General features: G+C 42.9%; 1 protein-coding gene across 1 annotated transcript; it reads left to right on the top strand.

Annotated features, from left to right (window-relative positions):
* Positions 1-530: 530 nt before the first annotated feature.
* Positions 531-11625, top strand: LOC310861355 (ankyrin repeat and MYND domain-containing protein 2-like; the record flags this gene model as incomplete). The annotated part of the gene is made up of 10 exons (XM_083768773.1): positions 531-600; positions 1303-1367; positions 2207-2345; positions 3109-3207; positions 4637-4797; positions 6977-7194; positions 8747-8882; positions 9817-9945; positions 10423-10543; positions 11471-11625. The coding sequence occupies 10 exons, from the start codon at positions 531-533 to the stop codon at positions 11623-11625; spliced, it is 1293 nt and encodes a 430-aa protein (XP_083624899.1).
* Positions 11626-16426: the final 4801 nt, after the last annotated feature.

The raw sequence follows: 16426 nt of genomic DNA, 5'->3' as shown, positions 1-16426 counted from the left end.
TGGCCCATTTGGATACCACCTAAGATCCAGTTAGAAACCCACGTAAGCCCATATGGGCTAACACGGGTGGGCCCTTTGTGAAAACTGGGTGCACGGCCCACTTGGAACCCATGCCCATAGCCCATGTCAATTGGGCCCAGATGGACATGTTAGCTGTTATAGTCTAGTCATTGTTGTAGGTTATTACCTGACTGGGGGGGGGGTCTGATATGATATAAAACCATAGTCTACATTTAACACCCAAGAAAACATTACACCACAATGTGTTTAAAATGAATATACAAGCGTGTGAAATGTAATCAATCGGCAAGTTCAAAAGTGTATAATTATTTTATCAGTTAAGTCGGACTGCACCAATGCCCCCCCCCCCCCCTGTGGTCTTTATAATGGTATATTCCAGTGATTGTTTTATCCCATGCAGTGCCAGCAGCTTTAAACTAAACTCCACCAGCCTTACTTTACAGATCAAACTATTGTCACCTCCTCAGAGAAAACACGGTCAAACTAAACATCTGATAAAAAACAGGCTTATGGCTGCCGCGTCAAAGAAGGGAGATCTCTCTGCGTCTGAGTGGAAGCTTCTACAAACTATAGCTGCAGGTATGTACTTTTCTTTATGGTTACATTTATATGGTAGATAAAATGTCAACCATTCAATTTCAATATCGATGAAATATACACACATATATACACACATACATATTGTAGAATACATTTCACTGTGTTATACATACATACACGCACGCACGCATGGCTACAATTTTGGTAAAGAATGGTTGGTTTTGGATTTATTCAGAGTGATTTGAACGAGAATAATTACCGTATTAAAACAGCCGTGTATATCAATCATTTATTATGCATTAAACACACAGTATATGTTGAATCCTTGAAAACATTGTTTTCATTATGATATTGATGAATAGGAACTATGTTGATTGATTGATTGATTGATTGATTGATTGATTGATTGAAGTATTTATTAAAAGTTTGCAGAATTACAGTACATTTAAAGCACAACTCAATACAAAAACTCCATTGATCCTATAGCCAGAACACAATATTGATTTATCATTAAAATAAACATGGTCGGAGAATGCATGCATGCAGCCCACACATCTGACCACTTTACGGCAGCCGAAAGGCTTAATAAGCATTAAATAAGCGGTCATATTTTTTGACGTGGGCCCCTGCAGAATAGGGTTGAGAAGCCCTGCCTTAATATCCCAAACCCCAACATGAACCTTTTTGGGAGAAGAATGTCCTCTGAGTGTTCTTCTTGACATTGATTCTGTTCATGTGTAGATGATCTGCAGGAGGCAGACATGTTGTTGGCGAGGACAGATGTGCAGGTGGACTGCCTGGATGAGGTATATATATGTATAATATTCATAACTTTGACAAGTCTTGTAAAACAAAAAAATATATATATATATTTGATTATACACTTGTGTCCCTATTCTGGGGGCAAATGACATTTGGCAAAAATAGCAGAACTACAAGTTCAGAACATGCGATTGGCTATTTCTTTTGGCAAAGATCCGGTATTTAGTGTAGAGACAAAACAGGAGAGGGCCTAGTACAGAGCTCAGGGGGAATCCAGTCAACTACCGGTAAGTATATGCATCTTTTGGCCTGATTCAATTTAGCACTACATGTGATTTAGCACTATACACACTCATGGGAAGGATAAAGCCAAACGTTAACAAGTTCACAACAACGGTTATAAAAAAGCCCAATGTTCTTCTTTATTGTTTCTGAGACACATGGAGGTGACAGCCCTTCAAGGTAGGCTATAGATATAGATAATAGCATCATGCCACTAGACGTAACACACCGTGAGTCCATAAGTGTTTACTTTCCAGTCTGTCAAGATCAGATGGTGTGCGTGCGTGTGCGTGTGTACGTGCGTGCGTGCGTCCTAACCCTTTTGACAAATGTGCCCAGAATACAGACATTAGGGTTCCTGTGGTTAACCGATCCTGGGCGGGAACCCCTTTTGGTGTTTTAACTAAGCATTATGTTATCCTTTAGTTTAGAGCGCTTGTAGGTCTGCTATTTTTGAAAAATCGTAAAAATGCGGCACAAATCTTTGAATATATATTCTTTCAGAGCGAACGTTTTTTTCTTTTCTTTTTCCTGTGAACATAATACAGTATGAGGCAAATGACCCTCATAGATAAATTGCCTCTCTTTCCTATACATACAGCATGGAATGACACCGTTGATGCATGCAGCGTGTAAGGGTGAGGCCGGCATGTGTGGCCTGCTGCTGCAACATGGAGCCAACGTCAACTGTAACCAACACGAATATGGATACACCGCCCTCATGTTTGCTGCTCTCTCAGGTGGGTCTGCCTACTACAGTCAAATGTCCAGATATTACAGTGTCCAGTGTCCAGTATATCCAGTGTTCATTTCACCCCACCAGACATTCTTAAAATAGTTACCGTCAAGTGCGTCTATGGGATTTAACCAACGAAAAGTATTACCAAGTGACTAAATAAAAACTACACTGGATCCGCTGGAACGGTTTTTTCCCCCCGTCATTTCCTGAAAAGTAAGGTTTCCTGAAAAGTAATGGTTTGTCAGAATTTGGACACAAACGCTGTACGTCTGCCTGACGACAGCGACGCCATCTTTGATGATGTATATTTGATTTGACCACAGTGTTGTTTTCGTCGACGAAAAAATGTTCGTCGACTACCTTTTTCCACTGATGAAAACTAAATGAAAACTAAGCTATGATGACTAAAACTCAGACTAAATATATTGGCAATTTCGTCAACAAATAAAAACTAGAATGTTAGGAAGGGACTAGTGGACAAGAGATCCAGTCATTTTACAATCGGTTGCATGCTGAAAATAGCAGATCTAGATCTGCTATTTGCCGTCGTAATTTTCATTACGACGGCATCAAGGCCCGCCAAAATACAATTTAGTCGACTAAAATCTCACAACATTTAGTCGACTAAAACTAGACCAACACTAAAACATTCCAGGTGACTAAAATGTGACCTAAAACTAAATGAAAACTATTCAAGAAACTATGACTAAAACTAAAATCGAAATTTGCTGCCAAAAACAACACTTCATGTTTGACCTCCACAGGAAAGAGTGACGTCACCAGCATGCTCCTGAATGCAGGAGCAGAAACGGGCCAGGTGAACTCTGTGGGGCGCACGGCTGCTCAGATGGCAGCTTTTGTGGGTAAGGATGGGGGGGGGGTTTGGACTGAGGTTGATTATAAAAAAGGCTTCTGAATTCTGGTTTTATTGTCAGTAAGTAAGTAGCCTTGCCGAGCCATGAGGCCCATAGGGCAGGAGCCTATCTCCTGTTTCTGTAGCGTGAGGCACTTGATGTAAGTACACCCCCTGGACATGACGTTAGTATGTCGCAGGGACTTACCCCCAATCCAACCCTTGATGCCGAGTGTCAAGCAGGGAGGCACTGGGTCCCATTAATCCCATTAATGGGTCCCATTTTTTTTTTGGTATTACCCGGCCAGGGATTGAACCCCGACCTCTCAGTCTCAGGGCGGACACTCTAACCACAAGGCCACTGAGCTGGTGAATTCTAACAGTTTTCTGAAAAACCCTATTGTTTCTATTGTCAATGGTGGTTCTCAAACATTTTTGAGGACCCCCGGAATTATCTGTATTTGGCGGCGGACCCCCATCTGGAAATATATTGTTCCAGCTTCTGGTCTTCCCCCAGAAGCAAAGATTTGAGTTAAAAACGTTGGCTCCGAAAGAATATATATTCAAAGATTTGCGCCACATTTTCACAAAAATAGCACATCTACAAGCTCGTATATAGATGGTGGGTAGATCAACAAGATCTACCCACCCAAAAACAGTATTATCCCATGGCTGAAAATTGTTTAAAATTGTACCTAGCGGCGCACTTGAGGAATAGAGGGGAGGAGGAGTTTAAAATATATATAACTGTATACTGATGTCAGTGTGTAACACTCTTGAAAACAAAGTCTTGCATTGTGGGTTTGAGCTGACAGGCACATTTTGATGTCAATCAATCAAGTCACCTTAATTCAAGTGGCAGGTGGCATTTTAAATTATATATATATTTATATATATTTAGGGGCAGGTCATGTGATCTACCTGCACAGCCTTTGTGATCTGGTAGATCACAATCTACCTTTTGAGCACCCCTGGTCTAACCCAATTAGGACGATTCCACATAATGTCTTCTAAATCCGACAGTTTTCTTGAAAAACCCTACGTCATTCTCATACATGTTCATGTCAAGGACCCCCAAAATACATGCAATTGGTGGCCGACCCCCATCTGGAAATATGTTGCTCCATGCAGGAACCCCCCCGCCCAGAAGCAAAGCTTTGAGTTAAAAATGTTCACTCTGAAATAATATATATTCAAATATTTGAGTTAAAATGTTCACTCTGAAATAATATACGGTATATTCGAAGATTTGCGACACATTGTCACGATTTTTCAAAAATAGTAGACCTAGAGAAGCTCGTAGATCTATGAGCTTGTAGATCTGCTATTTTTCAACAGCTAAAGTATAACATAAATGCTTTAAAACACCAAAAGGGGTTCCCGCCCCCGAGAATGGTCTAGACTGTCATGTCTTCTGACTTTGACCTTGATTCTTCCAGGCCAGCATGACTGTGTCACTTTGATCAACAACTACTTCTCTCGGGCCAGGCTGGACCACTACACCAGACCCCAGGGTCCGGAGACTGAAGCCATGCTGCCTCCCAAACTGGCAGGACCCCTTTACAAGATCATTATGACCACCAACCTCAATCCTGTCAAGGTGGGGGGGCGCCTGTTCATAGGCAGAACATTTACAAATGTATTTTTTACCGCGTGCTGGCGAGCTGTCTAGTTAGTCTTATCTGCCTGTCTGTCTGTGTGTGTCTTACTCTGTACTCGTGCGCAACAGTGTTGTTTTTGCAGGCAGCCAATTTAGTGTTAGTCTAGTTTTAGTCGACTAAATGTCATACGACTTTAGTCGACTAAATCTACAGTTGATTTAGTCGACTAAAATGTATTCTGGCGGACCTTGATGCCAAACTTTTACAAACTTGTCAACAATTTCCATAATTGCGCAAATAGATCTACACCAGTGTTGTCTTTGTCGACTAAAACTGAGACGAAAAATGTTCGTCGACTACCTTTTTTCACTAACGAAAACTAAATGGAAACTAAATGAAAACTAAGCTATGATGACTAAAACTAAGACTAGACTAGACTACTATGTATTGACAATTTCGTCAACAGCTAAAAACTAGACTAAAATGTTAGGAAGGGACTAGTGGACAAGAGATCCAGTATAAGTCATTTTACACTTGGTTGCATGCTGAAAATAGCAGATCTACAAGCTCACAGTGCGATAAGTTGTGAGCTTGTAGATCTGCTATTTTCAGCAAAAAAATCTGTCATTACGGCATCAAGGCCCGCCAAAATACATTTTAGTCGACTAAATCAACTGTAGATTTAGTCGACTAAAACTAGAATAACACTAAAACATTCCAGTTGACTAAAATGTGACTAAAACTAAATGAAACTAACATGTCAGTTTCTGTTGTGCGACGGGCAGCTGCAGCCACGACGCCTACCTGGAAATGTATAGTCTCTGGGTTGTTTGACTCGTTTCTAACGCTTATTTTGTTATTCTTTGGGTAAATTTGTACATTTCCACCCTCAGTTGATGCTTCATATCCATATGAATGAAAAGACTGGGATGATCGGTTTATTTTTCAAACACAGATAAAAAAAATGGGGATTTCAATGCAAACTAGAAAAAGTGCCCTTCTGGGCACAGGTCTCCACCAGGAGGATAGGAGTGTGTGTGTGATGTTTGGCAAAATGTTTAGGAGTAATATATTTTTTTGTTTTTGTATTTTGCAACAATTTTCTTCATTTTGTTGAAGAAATGCAGATCCAGATCACTCATAGCATCTCTGAGGATAGAATTCTGGATGAGCAGGACATGTGCAGCATTTTGTACAAAATGGGCTACTCCTGAAAACTTTGGAAGGCAATCAGTGTAGAATCTAAGAAATCCAACAGACTCGTCTTGACTCACATGACTACAGAGATCATGTGTACCGATTTGCATGAGATTTGGATGAAATCTGTGCGACTAACATAAACAATGTGTTTTCCAGAAATCGGCCTCATGGTGGCGCTATAACCGGCAGATGTGGAGGGATGCAGGGAAATTTATTTTCCATGGCCTCTAGGGAGTGCACATACATAAGTTGTATACATATCGATGCAGTTATAGGTAAAAACAGGGATTGCCCTGTTATAGCGCCACCGTGAGGCTGATTTGGAAAGAAATGAGTGGCATGTCATCCTCGGCCTAGTGGAAATGTGCGTGCATAAATTCACGGATATTGCACACTGCGTTTGTGATTTGTGGCATTTTGTTCGAAACGGACCAATCATGTGAGCTTTGGAAGCCAATCTTAGCCAATCAGGATGGAAGATGGGAAATTGTGCAGATCCGCGTTGATCACATGACTATGGAGATAGTGTATACTGAATTGAGTGATGTCATGGATAAAATGTGTACGAGTAATCTACAGAAATCGGCCTCATGGTGGCTATAACAGGTCGTTGAGGAATATTTGAGGCAGAGGTTCGTCGTTGGCATCCAGGGAGTGTGTGTGCAAGGTTTGGCATGGATCAGGCCAACGGTGCCGGAGATTAGCTGGTAACGGACGGACGGACGGAAGGAAGGAAGGTAGGACGGACGGACACACACACACACACGGACGGAGTGCAAAACATACTGTACTCTCTCCCCATGCCTTCGGCCTGGTGGAGACAATAAAAAGTACACAAACCTGTGGACTGGCGCCCTCTACTGAGAGTGACGTCAGGACTTCGGTGCTCTATATATATCCCGTCAAACATAATATAATATGCGTTTTCCGCACGGTGCACGGTGGGCCCTGCGTGCTGCATGCTGCCATACGTGTCAGATGGTGATGCTGGTGAAGGAGAACCCCGTGCTGCTGCAGGACGAGGCGGCCCTGGAGAAGTGCTGCGGCGTCATGGAGCTCCTCTGTGAGCAGTGTGTGCAGCAGCAGGACATGAAGGAGGTGCTCGCCATGAAGATGCACTACATCGGCTGCGTTCTGCACAAGTGCCTGGAGTACCTCCACGACCATGACCAGCAACTGGACGCACTGGTCTACAGGTTGGGCTTCTGTTAGCTCTGGTCCATACAGCTCTAATGCCGTTGCATTTTAGAGCTATGTTAGCGGTGACTTCCGGGGCTCGCATGACTGCAGACCATAAAAAGAACGCTTTTGGTACTCACCAATACAAAGGTGAGTATCAAAGCACTCTGAGCCCCCCCACCACCACACGTATAAAAGGTACTTTATGGCCAGAAAGGGATTGTTCTTTACTGGAGGAAAAATATTCTCCATGAAGGTTTTCTCTTGGCAATAATTATCGGTAGAGGGCGCAGTGGAAAACAGATCCCTTTTTGGCCAAAAAAGTACCTTTTATTTCAGTTCAGTTTATTTTTGGTCATAGAATGAACATTGCATTGATTTCATTTGATCATTATATCTTAGTATTTAGACCAAAAAGAAAGAGAAGAGAACACAAATTTGATCACTCAGAATTCACAATTGCACATGAAAATAAAGGTTATTCTACAGTTTTAGCATTTCTATATCTTAATGGGTTAATAAGTTATGGTTTAAAGGTGGCAAACTATATTGTTAATGTTTTATACTTATCTATTATTTTTGATTTATACATTATTTTAAATGTATAGATTGAACTGCACCTTTTTAGTACATTGTCCAGGCCGTTCCACAGATTCACCCCTCTGACAGTTATACATCCCTTTTTTGTTTTGTTCTTGTGGTGAGGGGCTCAGAGTGCTTCCACTAAGGAAAGTATAGTCTTTCTAATGACACCACAACCCGCCTTTGTATTGGTGAGTAGAATAAACGTTCTTTTTATTTACGCTAAAGACTCTCGTCTTTAGCGTAAGTAAAAACAACGCATTCATGCGAGCCCTGGAAGTCATCGGTAACAAACAGTAGATCTACATGCAACGGCATTATGGACCAGAGCTATAGGCTTCTATCAAACACGCTCATGTTTGTTGTTTACTTGTTCACAGACGTAGTTTTGTACTCTAGCATCCCTATTCTGGAGCACACATTCTGCGAAAATAGCAGATCTACAAACATACAAGTTACAACACATCTATTTGCTATTTGTATAAGTATACAAGGCTTAAGTGGTCAATTTAGCAACATATTCTTACCTGCTATCCTGCAGTTACTTTGTTTTACTTAGTTACTTGGTTTTCTTTACACTCTATTTACTTGACTGCTTACTGTGTCACTGGTAGACTGTAAAAGTAGACTGGGGACTACGTTTATCTTACAATTTATTGCTCTGGATAAATCCCAATTCATACTTCATCACAAAAATAGGCAACCTACAAGCTCAAAACACATCACCGGTGTTACACGTTGTGAGCTTTGTAGATGTGCTATTATTTACAACGAAGCATAAACTAGGCTTAAGACTACCTGCAAAAGGCCTAAATTATAATTGTAAATTGAGCAGCAAGACAAAAAGGACCTATATACGCCTATTCTCGTACTGCGCATGCAAAAACCTCACAATTCTTGTTGAATGACATTTGATCCGATAAGTGCACAATGAAGATGTGTATAGATAATTCTCCTTTTAATTGATTTATATGCCTAATGTCATAGTCTGCTAAGGGGCAGGGACAGCGATGGCTTTCCACAGTACCAGGAGAAGTTCATCAGGGATTGTATCAAGACCTTTCCGTACTGTGAGGGCACTCTACTTCAGCAGCTGATGAAAAGTGTTGCACCGGTGGAAATAGTAAGTGTGTACTTTGTGCAATTGAATCGCAGTATAGGAGTGAATATAAGATATGGGGCTTTTAAAAATTAATTAATTCATAATCAAGAACTAAACGTCTTCCTCAGGCTGCATTGTAAGCACTCTTAACTCAAAACGCCTTTTCTCACTACCTATAGTATTGTTCAATATTTGTCTGCATTCAAAGAGTTACATTTTTCCTGATGTTTTTCTTCCCCATTGTTTTGGGGCCAGCAGCATCATGGAGAATCCATTTCTTCTCATGATTTAGTGTTATGCTTATTATACATTTTCTAATGTCTGGATAAACTACCTATTAAGCTATTATATTATTTAGATTCCATGGTTATGTTTCTTTTTAACCCATTTTGACAGTTTTCTGAAGAACCCTATGTTTCTATGTCAGTGGTTCTCAAACTATTTAATGTCAAGGACCCCTAGAATTATATGTATTTGGCCGCCGACCCCCATCTGACAATATGTTGTTCCAGGGACCCCCCAAAATAATATATTCAAACATTTTGGGCCACATTTTTCACAAATTTTCAAAAATAGCAGACCTACAAGCTACCAGCTACAGCCACACATAAAACATCAATGACAACAAAAATACGTTACAGAGGAAGACACAACATTACACAAATGCACACATGATGTGGATAATCTAGCCTCACGTAGTTACCGCTGTTTCAGAGCCTCGTTCAGCATCTTAGTTGATGCTGATACAATTTTCTTTTTTTAAATCTGATGTACTTCCACTTTGGTTCTTTGTATCTTCTCCCAGAGGGAAGAAGTACAAACTCGGCATTTAAAACATGGGTAACATCACTGACAATTGTTTGAGCCTGTTTTAATGTACACCAGTTGGTCTCGACGACGCGCCATGTGCAAAACCCCCGTGAGACAATATAATTCCACTCTGGTTTTCCACCAGGGCACTGACCCGACGGCCGTCTCCGTGCTGACCCAAGCCCTGACCGGTCAGATGGCCTTTGTGGACGCGGAGTACTGTGCCACGTGTGGCGAGAGAGGCGCCGACAAGAGATGCTCCCTCTGCAGAACAGTAAGGAAATGTCTCAGAAAGTTTGCTCGATAATTTATGCAAGAATTCAGGAAGAGAACCCCTTTTGGTATTTTAAGCATTATGTTATACTTTAGCTATGGAAAAATAGCAGATCTACAAGCTCGTAGCGCGGCACATTTTTGGAAAAATCGTGAAAATGTGGCGCACATCTTTCTATATCATATTCTTTCAGAGCAAACGTTTTTAACTAGAATCTTTGCTTCTGGGGGGGTTCCTGGAACAACATATTTTCAGATGGGGGTCGGCGGCCAATTACATGTCATGTTTGGGGTCCTTGACATGAAATATTGAGCACCGGTGATATAGAAACATGAGGTATTTCTGTCAGGATAAACTGTCAGGATTTAGAAGACTTGTTTTTTCCCACGTCAGGCATAAATGGGTTAAGAAATCCTAAAATCAGTTTAATAAATAAATGACAATGTTTTGACCCTTTTGTTTGCTTCTGTCTTGAAGATGACATACTGTAGCTTGACCTGTCAGAGGCTCCACTGGTTCACCCACAGAAAGATCTGCAGGTCCCTTCAGAAGACGGTCAGCCAAGAGAAGGACTCCCCGAGGCTGAAAGAACTTAAAGGTGCTCATCATGTCATCTCTTCCATCTCTCTGTGCTAGTGCTTTTATTTATTTTTTACTCAGCACGATAAAATATTGAATCTGGAGCTAGAGCTGTATGATTTGAAAAGATCAGATTTGGAGTTTACATTAAATAGTATATCTATACACTGGATTATTTTTGCTTTATACCATAGATAGCACCACCTTTATACCATAGCAAACCAAAGCAAAGATTTGAGTTAAAAGTGTTAATATGTATTCAAAGATTTGGGCCACATTTTCACGATCTTTCAAAAGTAGCAGATCTACAAGTTTGTTAAGCTTCTTATGAGCGTCTCTCTCCGGCAACAACATCTTTTCAGACGGGGACCGTGGGCGTGGGGCCAAATTGGGGTCCTATAGTCTTTGACATGGAAATATTTCAGAACGCCTGGTTCAGAGTGCGGCAGTGCCACCTAGTGTTTAGTAACAGCAGTGTCTCTGTCTGTCATTCTCTGCTCCCTCCCTGTCAGACAGGGACGTGGCATACAGTAGACATCAAAGGGGGGCTTCAGCCCCTGCCCTTTGACGCGTCTGTAAAACAACTGCCCTTTCCAGACCATGAATGCAATATTTACTACATGGTGAAAGAAATGCAAATGCCCCTCCTCTCCTTTCCATGCCATGCCCTGAAGGCAGCATTTAGGAGAATTGCCTTTTCTCCAAAGTGTCCTGAACTTGAACACAGCATTTTGCGTTAGATAGAAATCCATGTCGTTACACACCGCATCTCCACTAGCTAGAGTACTGGGTTGCGCCCCGAAAATAGTTGATCTACAAGCTCTCAACGCGTCGCGCTGCGACGCGTTGAGAGCTTGTAGATCAGCTATTTTTGTCCAAAAGTGCCCTCTTATGGGAATTCAGCCCCTTGCCTCTCTAACACTCTCTCCACGTGCCTCCCTGTCAGATGACGAGAGCGACTTGGTGACGGAGACGGCTAACTTCCTCCAGGAGCTGTGCCTGAGGGCGGAGGAGGAGGTGGCGGCGGCAGCAGGCTGTCCTGGAGACGTGTCGGGTGGAGGTGGTCACTCCAGCTCCGCCCAGAACCACCACCCCTTTTAACCCATTTCGACCTGAGGACGATTCTACACAAATGTCTTCTAAATCCTGACAGTTTTCTCGAAAAACCCTGTGTTTCTATATGTCAGTGCCTGGTTCTCAAACTATTTCATGTCAAGGACCCCATAAATGATATGTATTTGGCCGCCGACCCCCACCCAGAAGCAAAGATTTTAGTTAAAAATGTTCGCTCTGAAAGAATATATATTCCAAATTTGCTCCACATTTTCACGATTTTTCAAAAATAGCAGATCTGCTATTTTTCAATAGCTAAAGTATAACACAATGCTTAAAACACCAGAATGTGTTAATGCCATCTGGTTGAAGGTGGAGACATGCTGGGTGGAGGTGGTCACTCCATCCCCGCCCAGCACCACCACCCCTTTTAATTAGAGTTCTCATCGGTCTCATAGGCCCGGCCCTAACTGAGCCCTAACTGATCAGGCCCGACTAATTAGCATAGATTTTATGCCCGACCCGGCCCTAAAACGTCGGGCCTGGTCGGGTTTGTGCAGAATTTGAGAACTCTACACAGAGTGAAAAGTGAAACGCCAGTCAGCACCATCTTCATAATAGATAAATACACAAACAGACAGAACAGAACTATTATTTTTATTATTATGAACGAATTCAATATAATATTTTTTTTTCATGGAGGCCCGGCCCGGACCTACTGATTAGCATACATTGTGTTGTGTTGTCCCTCTCTTGTATTTCTATTGCAATGTATGTTATAAAGAGCGTCGCAGTCCTGCCCCCTTTCATGACGACGCCAGGCCCAGGAAATAATTCCCAATGCATTTTCCCCATAGACATTTCAAAAAATATTTATTTAAAGACCTATTAAGCGTCGTACGAAGCCAACTCGAGTTGTGACAAATCATGACAACAAACACGATATTTTGGACCAAACTAATTATTACAAAGAAGAAAAACAACATTTTTTTTTTTTTTTTTCATGATTTATTTATGATTTGTTCGGCCCAACACATTGTGTTTATTGTCATGATGTGTCACAACTCGAGTTGGCTTTGTACATGGCGTAAACGTCTTTAAATAAATACTTTTTGAAAAGTCTATGAGGAAATGTACGGGAAATTATTTTCCGGGTCTCTCGAGGTGGCGGGACTGCGACTCTCTATTGTATGTCTGTGGGGCAGCCCTGCATGGCCAAATATTGTTTTCCCTCGTGGGCAATAAAGTTTACCTTGACCTTGACCCAGGAATGAGAAGATGGGGGGAGGACCGTCTTCGATGGATGGCCAGCAGGAACAAAACTAACAAACCCGATAGCATTTGTATAGCATCCAATTGAAACCATGTGTTTTTCTACGGTCGATAAACCAATTCCATATTTGCAAAGAATGGGTTTCAGTCCCAGCTCGCCTGTTAAATGTTAGGTTTGACAATAACATTTTGACTTGTCTGTCAGCTGGGCTGTAAAACGGTTAAAATCTTCAACAATAATACACTGTAGGCTACGCACGCACACGCACAGCTATATCCTATATGTGTGATAGTATCCTGTACTGTTGCCGCGTTTGTACAATTACTGTACTGTTTCTATATATTGAAGAGGAAGGAAGGCTTATGATGGTATAATGATATATTCAACGTTTTGAATTGTTGTTTCAAAAACACAGATTTATATAGTAGTAGGTGTATTTGTTTCTGTTTTTTTAATCTTGATTTGATTTATTTCTTTATTGTTTGGGGGAGAGGTGTGTACTTTAATGCTTGATTATTCTTTTTATTTTTATTATTATTATTATTATTATTATTATTATTATTATTATTATTATTACTATTATTATTACTATTATTATTATTATTATTATCACTATTATAAGTATGTTCTAAGGTGTTGCAGTGCAGTTGATGTAGTGTTTTGAGTGGATTGCAGAGCTTCTATGTTTTTGATGTTGTAAGTGTATCGTTGTGTGTTGACATGTGTACTGATTTGTCTATGTACTGTATTCATTGTGTTGTGACCGAGGACCCCCTCTAAAACGAGATGATGCATTTCAGGGGGCTTTCCTTTAAATACATTTCAATATTATATATAATACTGAAGCACTTAGTTTTTTCTAGTGTGTGGTTTGCTAAGGTGCATGCATAATGTGAAACGGAGGGTTACACTGTAACCCAGGTTCTCTGAGTGGAGAGACTGGCTCTCCACTACATATTATTGTCTCCACCAGCCGAAGGCATGGGGGAGAGTATGTTTTGCACTCCGTCCGTCCGTGTGTCCGTCCGTCCGTGTGTCCGTGTGTCCGTGTGTCCGTCCGTCCGTGAGCAGCTAATCTCGGCCACCGTTAACCCGGTCGATGCCAAATTTTGCACACACACTCCCTGGATGCCAACCATGAACCTCTGCCCCAAACTTTCCAGAACGGCCTGTTATAGCGCCACCAGGAGGCCGCTTTGTGCAAAACAAGTTTTTGCACAGTACACCTACAGATTGTGTCCAAACATCACGCAAATTGGTACATAGTCTCTCTAGAGCCATTCAACCAAACCGCTCTTTCAGATTTCTCAGACTCCATCCTGATTGGTTAAGATTGGCTTCCAAAATTCACAGGAGTGCTCAGTTTCAAACAAAATGCTGCAAATCATGAACACATCGCGTGATTTCCGTGAAATTGTGCACCCACATTCCCACTAGGCCGAGGACGAAATGCCACATGAACAATTTCAACTCAGCCTCAAGGTGGCGCTATAACTGGCCCAAAAGTGGTTTTACCTCTAACTGCACGGATCTGTGGATAACTTTGTATGCCAACTCCCTAGAGGCCAAGGAAAAACCTTTGTCTGCAATTTTTCACATCTGCTCTTTATAGCGCCACCAGGAGGCCGACATATGTAAAACACATTTTCTATAATTACTCCTTCAGATTTTATCCAAATTTCACGCAAATCGGTACACATGATCTCCATAGTCATGTGATCAAGACAGGTTTGTTTGATTTCTCATATTCCATCCTGATTGGCCACGATTGGCTCCTACAGTTTTCAGGAGTAGCAAATGGCCACAACTCCTCAACGCAGCGTCCGATTGCGATGAAACTGTGCACGCATATTCCCACTAGGCTGAGGAAGAATCCTGGTGGAGACCTGTGCCGATTGGCACTTTATCTAGTTCAATATGTACGGGAACTGACCCCACGGGGCAGTGTTCATGGATATCTCTTTAAGACACATCCTCTACTGTGGCCCTGCCCAGATGGCAATCAGCGGTCTATTTAAGCCCCATCTGTGCAGTGCCACTTCGATTAACTTGATTGACACGAATTTCGGAGCGGCTCTTTCGTGGAGAGCCAGTCTCTCCACTCAGAGAACCTGGGTTACAGTGTAACCCTCCGTTCTCTATCGTGTTCGAGACTGGCTCTCCACTACATATTATTCAATATGTACGGGAACTCTCTAAGACACACCGCGAGGAAATAAGCAGACCAGCTGCCCCTGCGGCAGCCAGAGGCAGTTTAACCTGAATTCCATCCGAGCCTATAAGTGGTGAGCGCCATGAGTCACAGGCGCTTGCCAAAATGCTCCAAAACTTCAGTATTCATACCAAGTAAGTAATACTCGTGGCCTAGGCGCAAGACGCCACCTAGGCTCAGCTGGCCCAGCACGATGCTAGGCCAGTGACCACCGGGGTGAAGGGCTGCTCAAACCAGCCCGTCAGATGCCCGCCCGACCTGACCGGTCAAGGTGCCGGTGACCCTACCGCTGAGTAGTACGCAGGAGCGACTCCCACAGGGGGAGCGGATGCCACCACGTTCCATCGGTAGGACAGGGTGAATGTATACTGTAGACAGAGTCGACCATGTCACTGCTGTGTAGATCTCTGTCAGAGATACACCATTCTACAGCAACCAGGGGGCTGTCGTCCCATGGGCAGAGTGTGCCCGCCTTCCAGACGACACTGGCACTCCTGCCTGCTTGTCCCTGTTGGATCACCCCTGTGATCCGATGGGACAGTCCAGCCTTCGACCATGGTCTACCCGAGCACCCCTGCTAAAACACACGAAGCGCTGGTCCGTCACTTTGTGGGCCTACGTGTGGCCCTGACATACAACTCCAGCGCTCTAGTGGGGCAGAGTGGGTGACCCGCTCTGTCTGCACACCTCATCCGTCTGCATGAAAAGAGAGGACAGAGCTCAATCACCCGATTGAGATGTACCCCTGAGAGAACCTTGGGGAGAAGGTTGGGTCGAGGTGTAAACTACTCCATCACCCGGCCGAGCTTGTTATGGGTTGACAGCGCTCGCAACTCCCACATTTCTCCTTGCAGACGTGATATATATATAATACTGTATATAATACTGCTGTCTTGAGTGACCGCATGTCAGGCTCACTGACTAAATTATTTTAAAGGGGGCTCATCATAGAGCCTCCCGGGCTAACGGCCTGGCCCCCAAACGGCTACTGGTGGGGCCCTAAACTGAGCTCCTCTGAGCCCCAGGGTGCCATTCGGGAAACGTAACCAGGTTACTGCAGTCTGCAGTCATGCACTTCCGCTCAAGTCAGCCCGTCGGACAGTAGGCCAACAGACTGTTGAAGCCATGTCCTGATGCGGAGCCCAGCCCACTCAGTGAGGAGGGTGCTGGCTGTCACATGGATACCACACTGGTATAACCTGCTAAATGCGGACGGCATCGACACAGAGTCCGTCACACAGATCTCAGATAGAGGGACATCTCGTCATCAGTGCACGTGCCACAAGGCCCTGCACGGATTGTGCCCACATCCCTGCCAACCTATATGCCTGCTAGATTGTTTCACAACCCCTGCTACTGCCTGG

This window comes from Protomyctophum parallelum (genome assembly GCF_964188405.1).
Source record: "Protomyctophum parallelum genome assembly, chromosome: 1".
In the NCBI taxonomy this organism is placed as follows: Eukaryota; Metazoa; Chordata; class Actinopteri; order Myctophiformes; family Myctophidae; genus Protomyctophum; species Protomyctophum parallelum.
The sequence above is the reverse complement of the archived record's forward strand: the minus strand, read 5'-3'. Positions and strand labels throughout refer to the sequence as shown.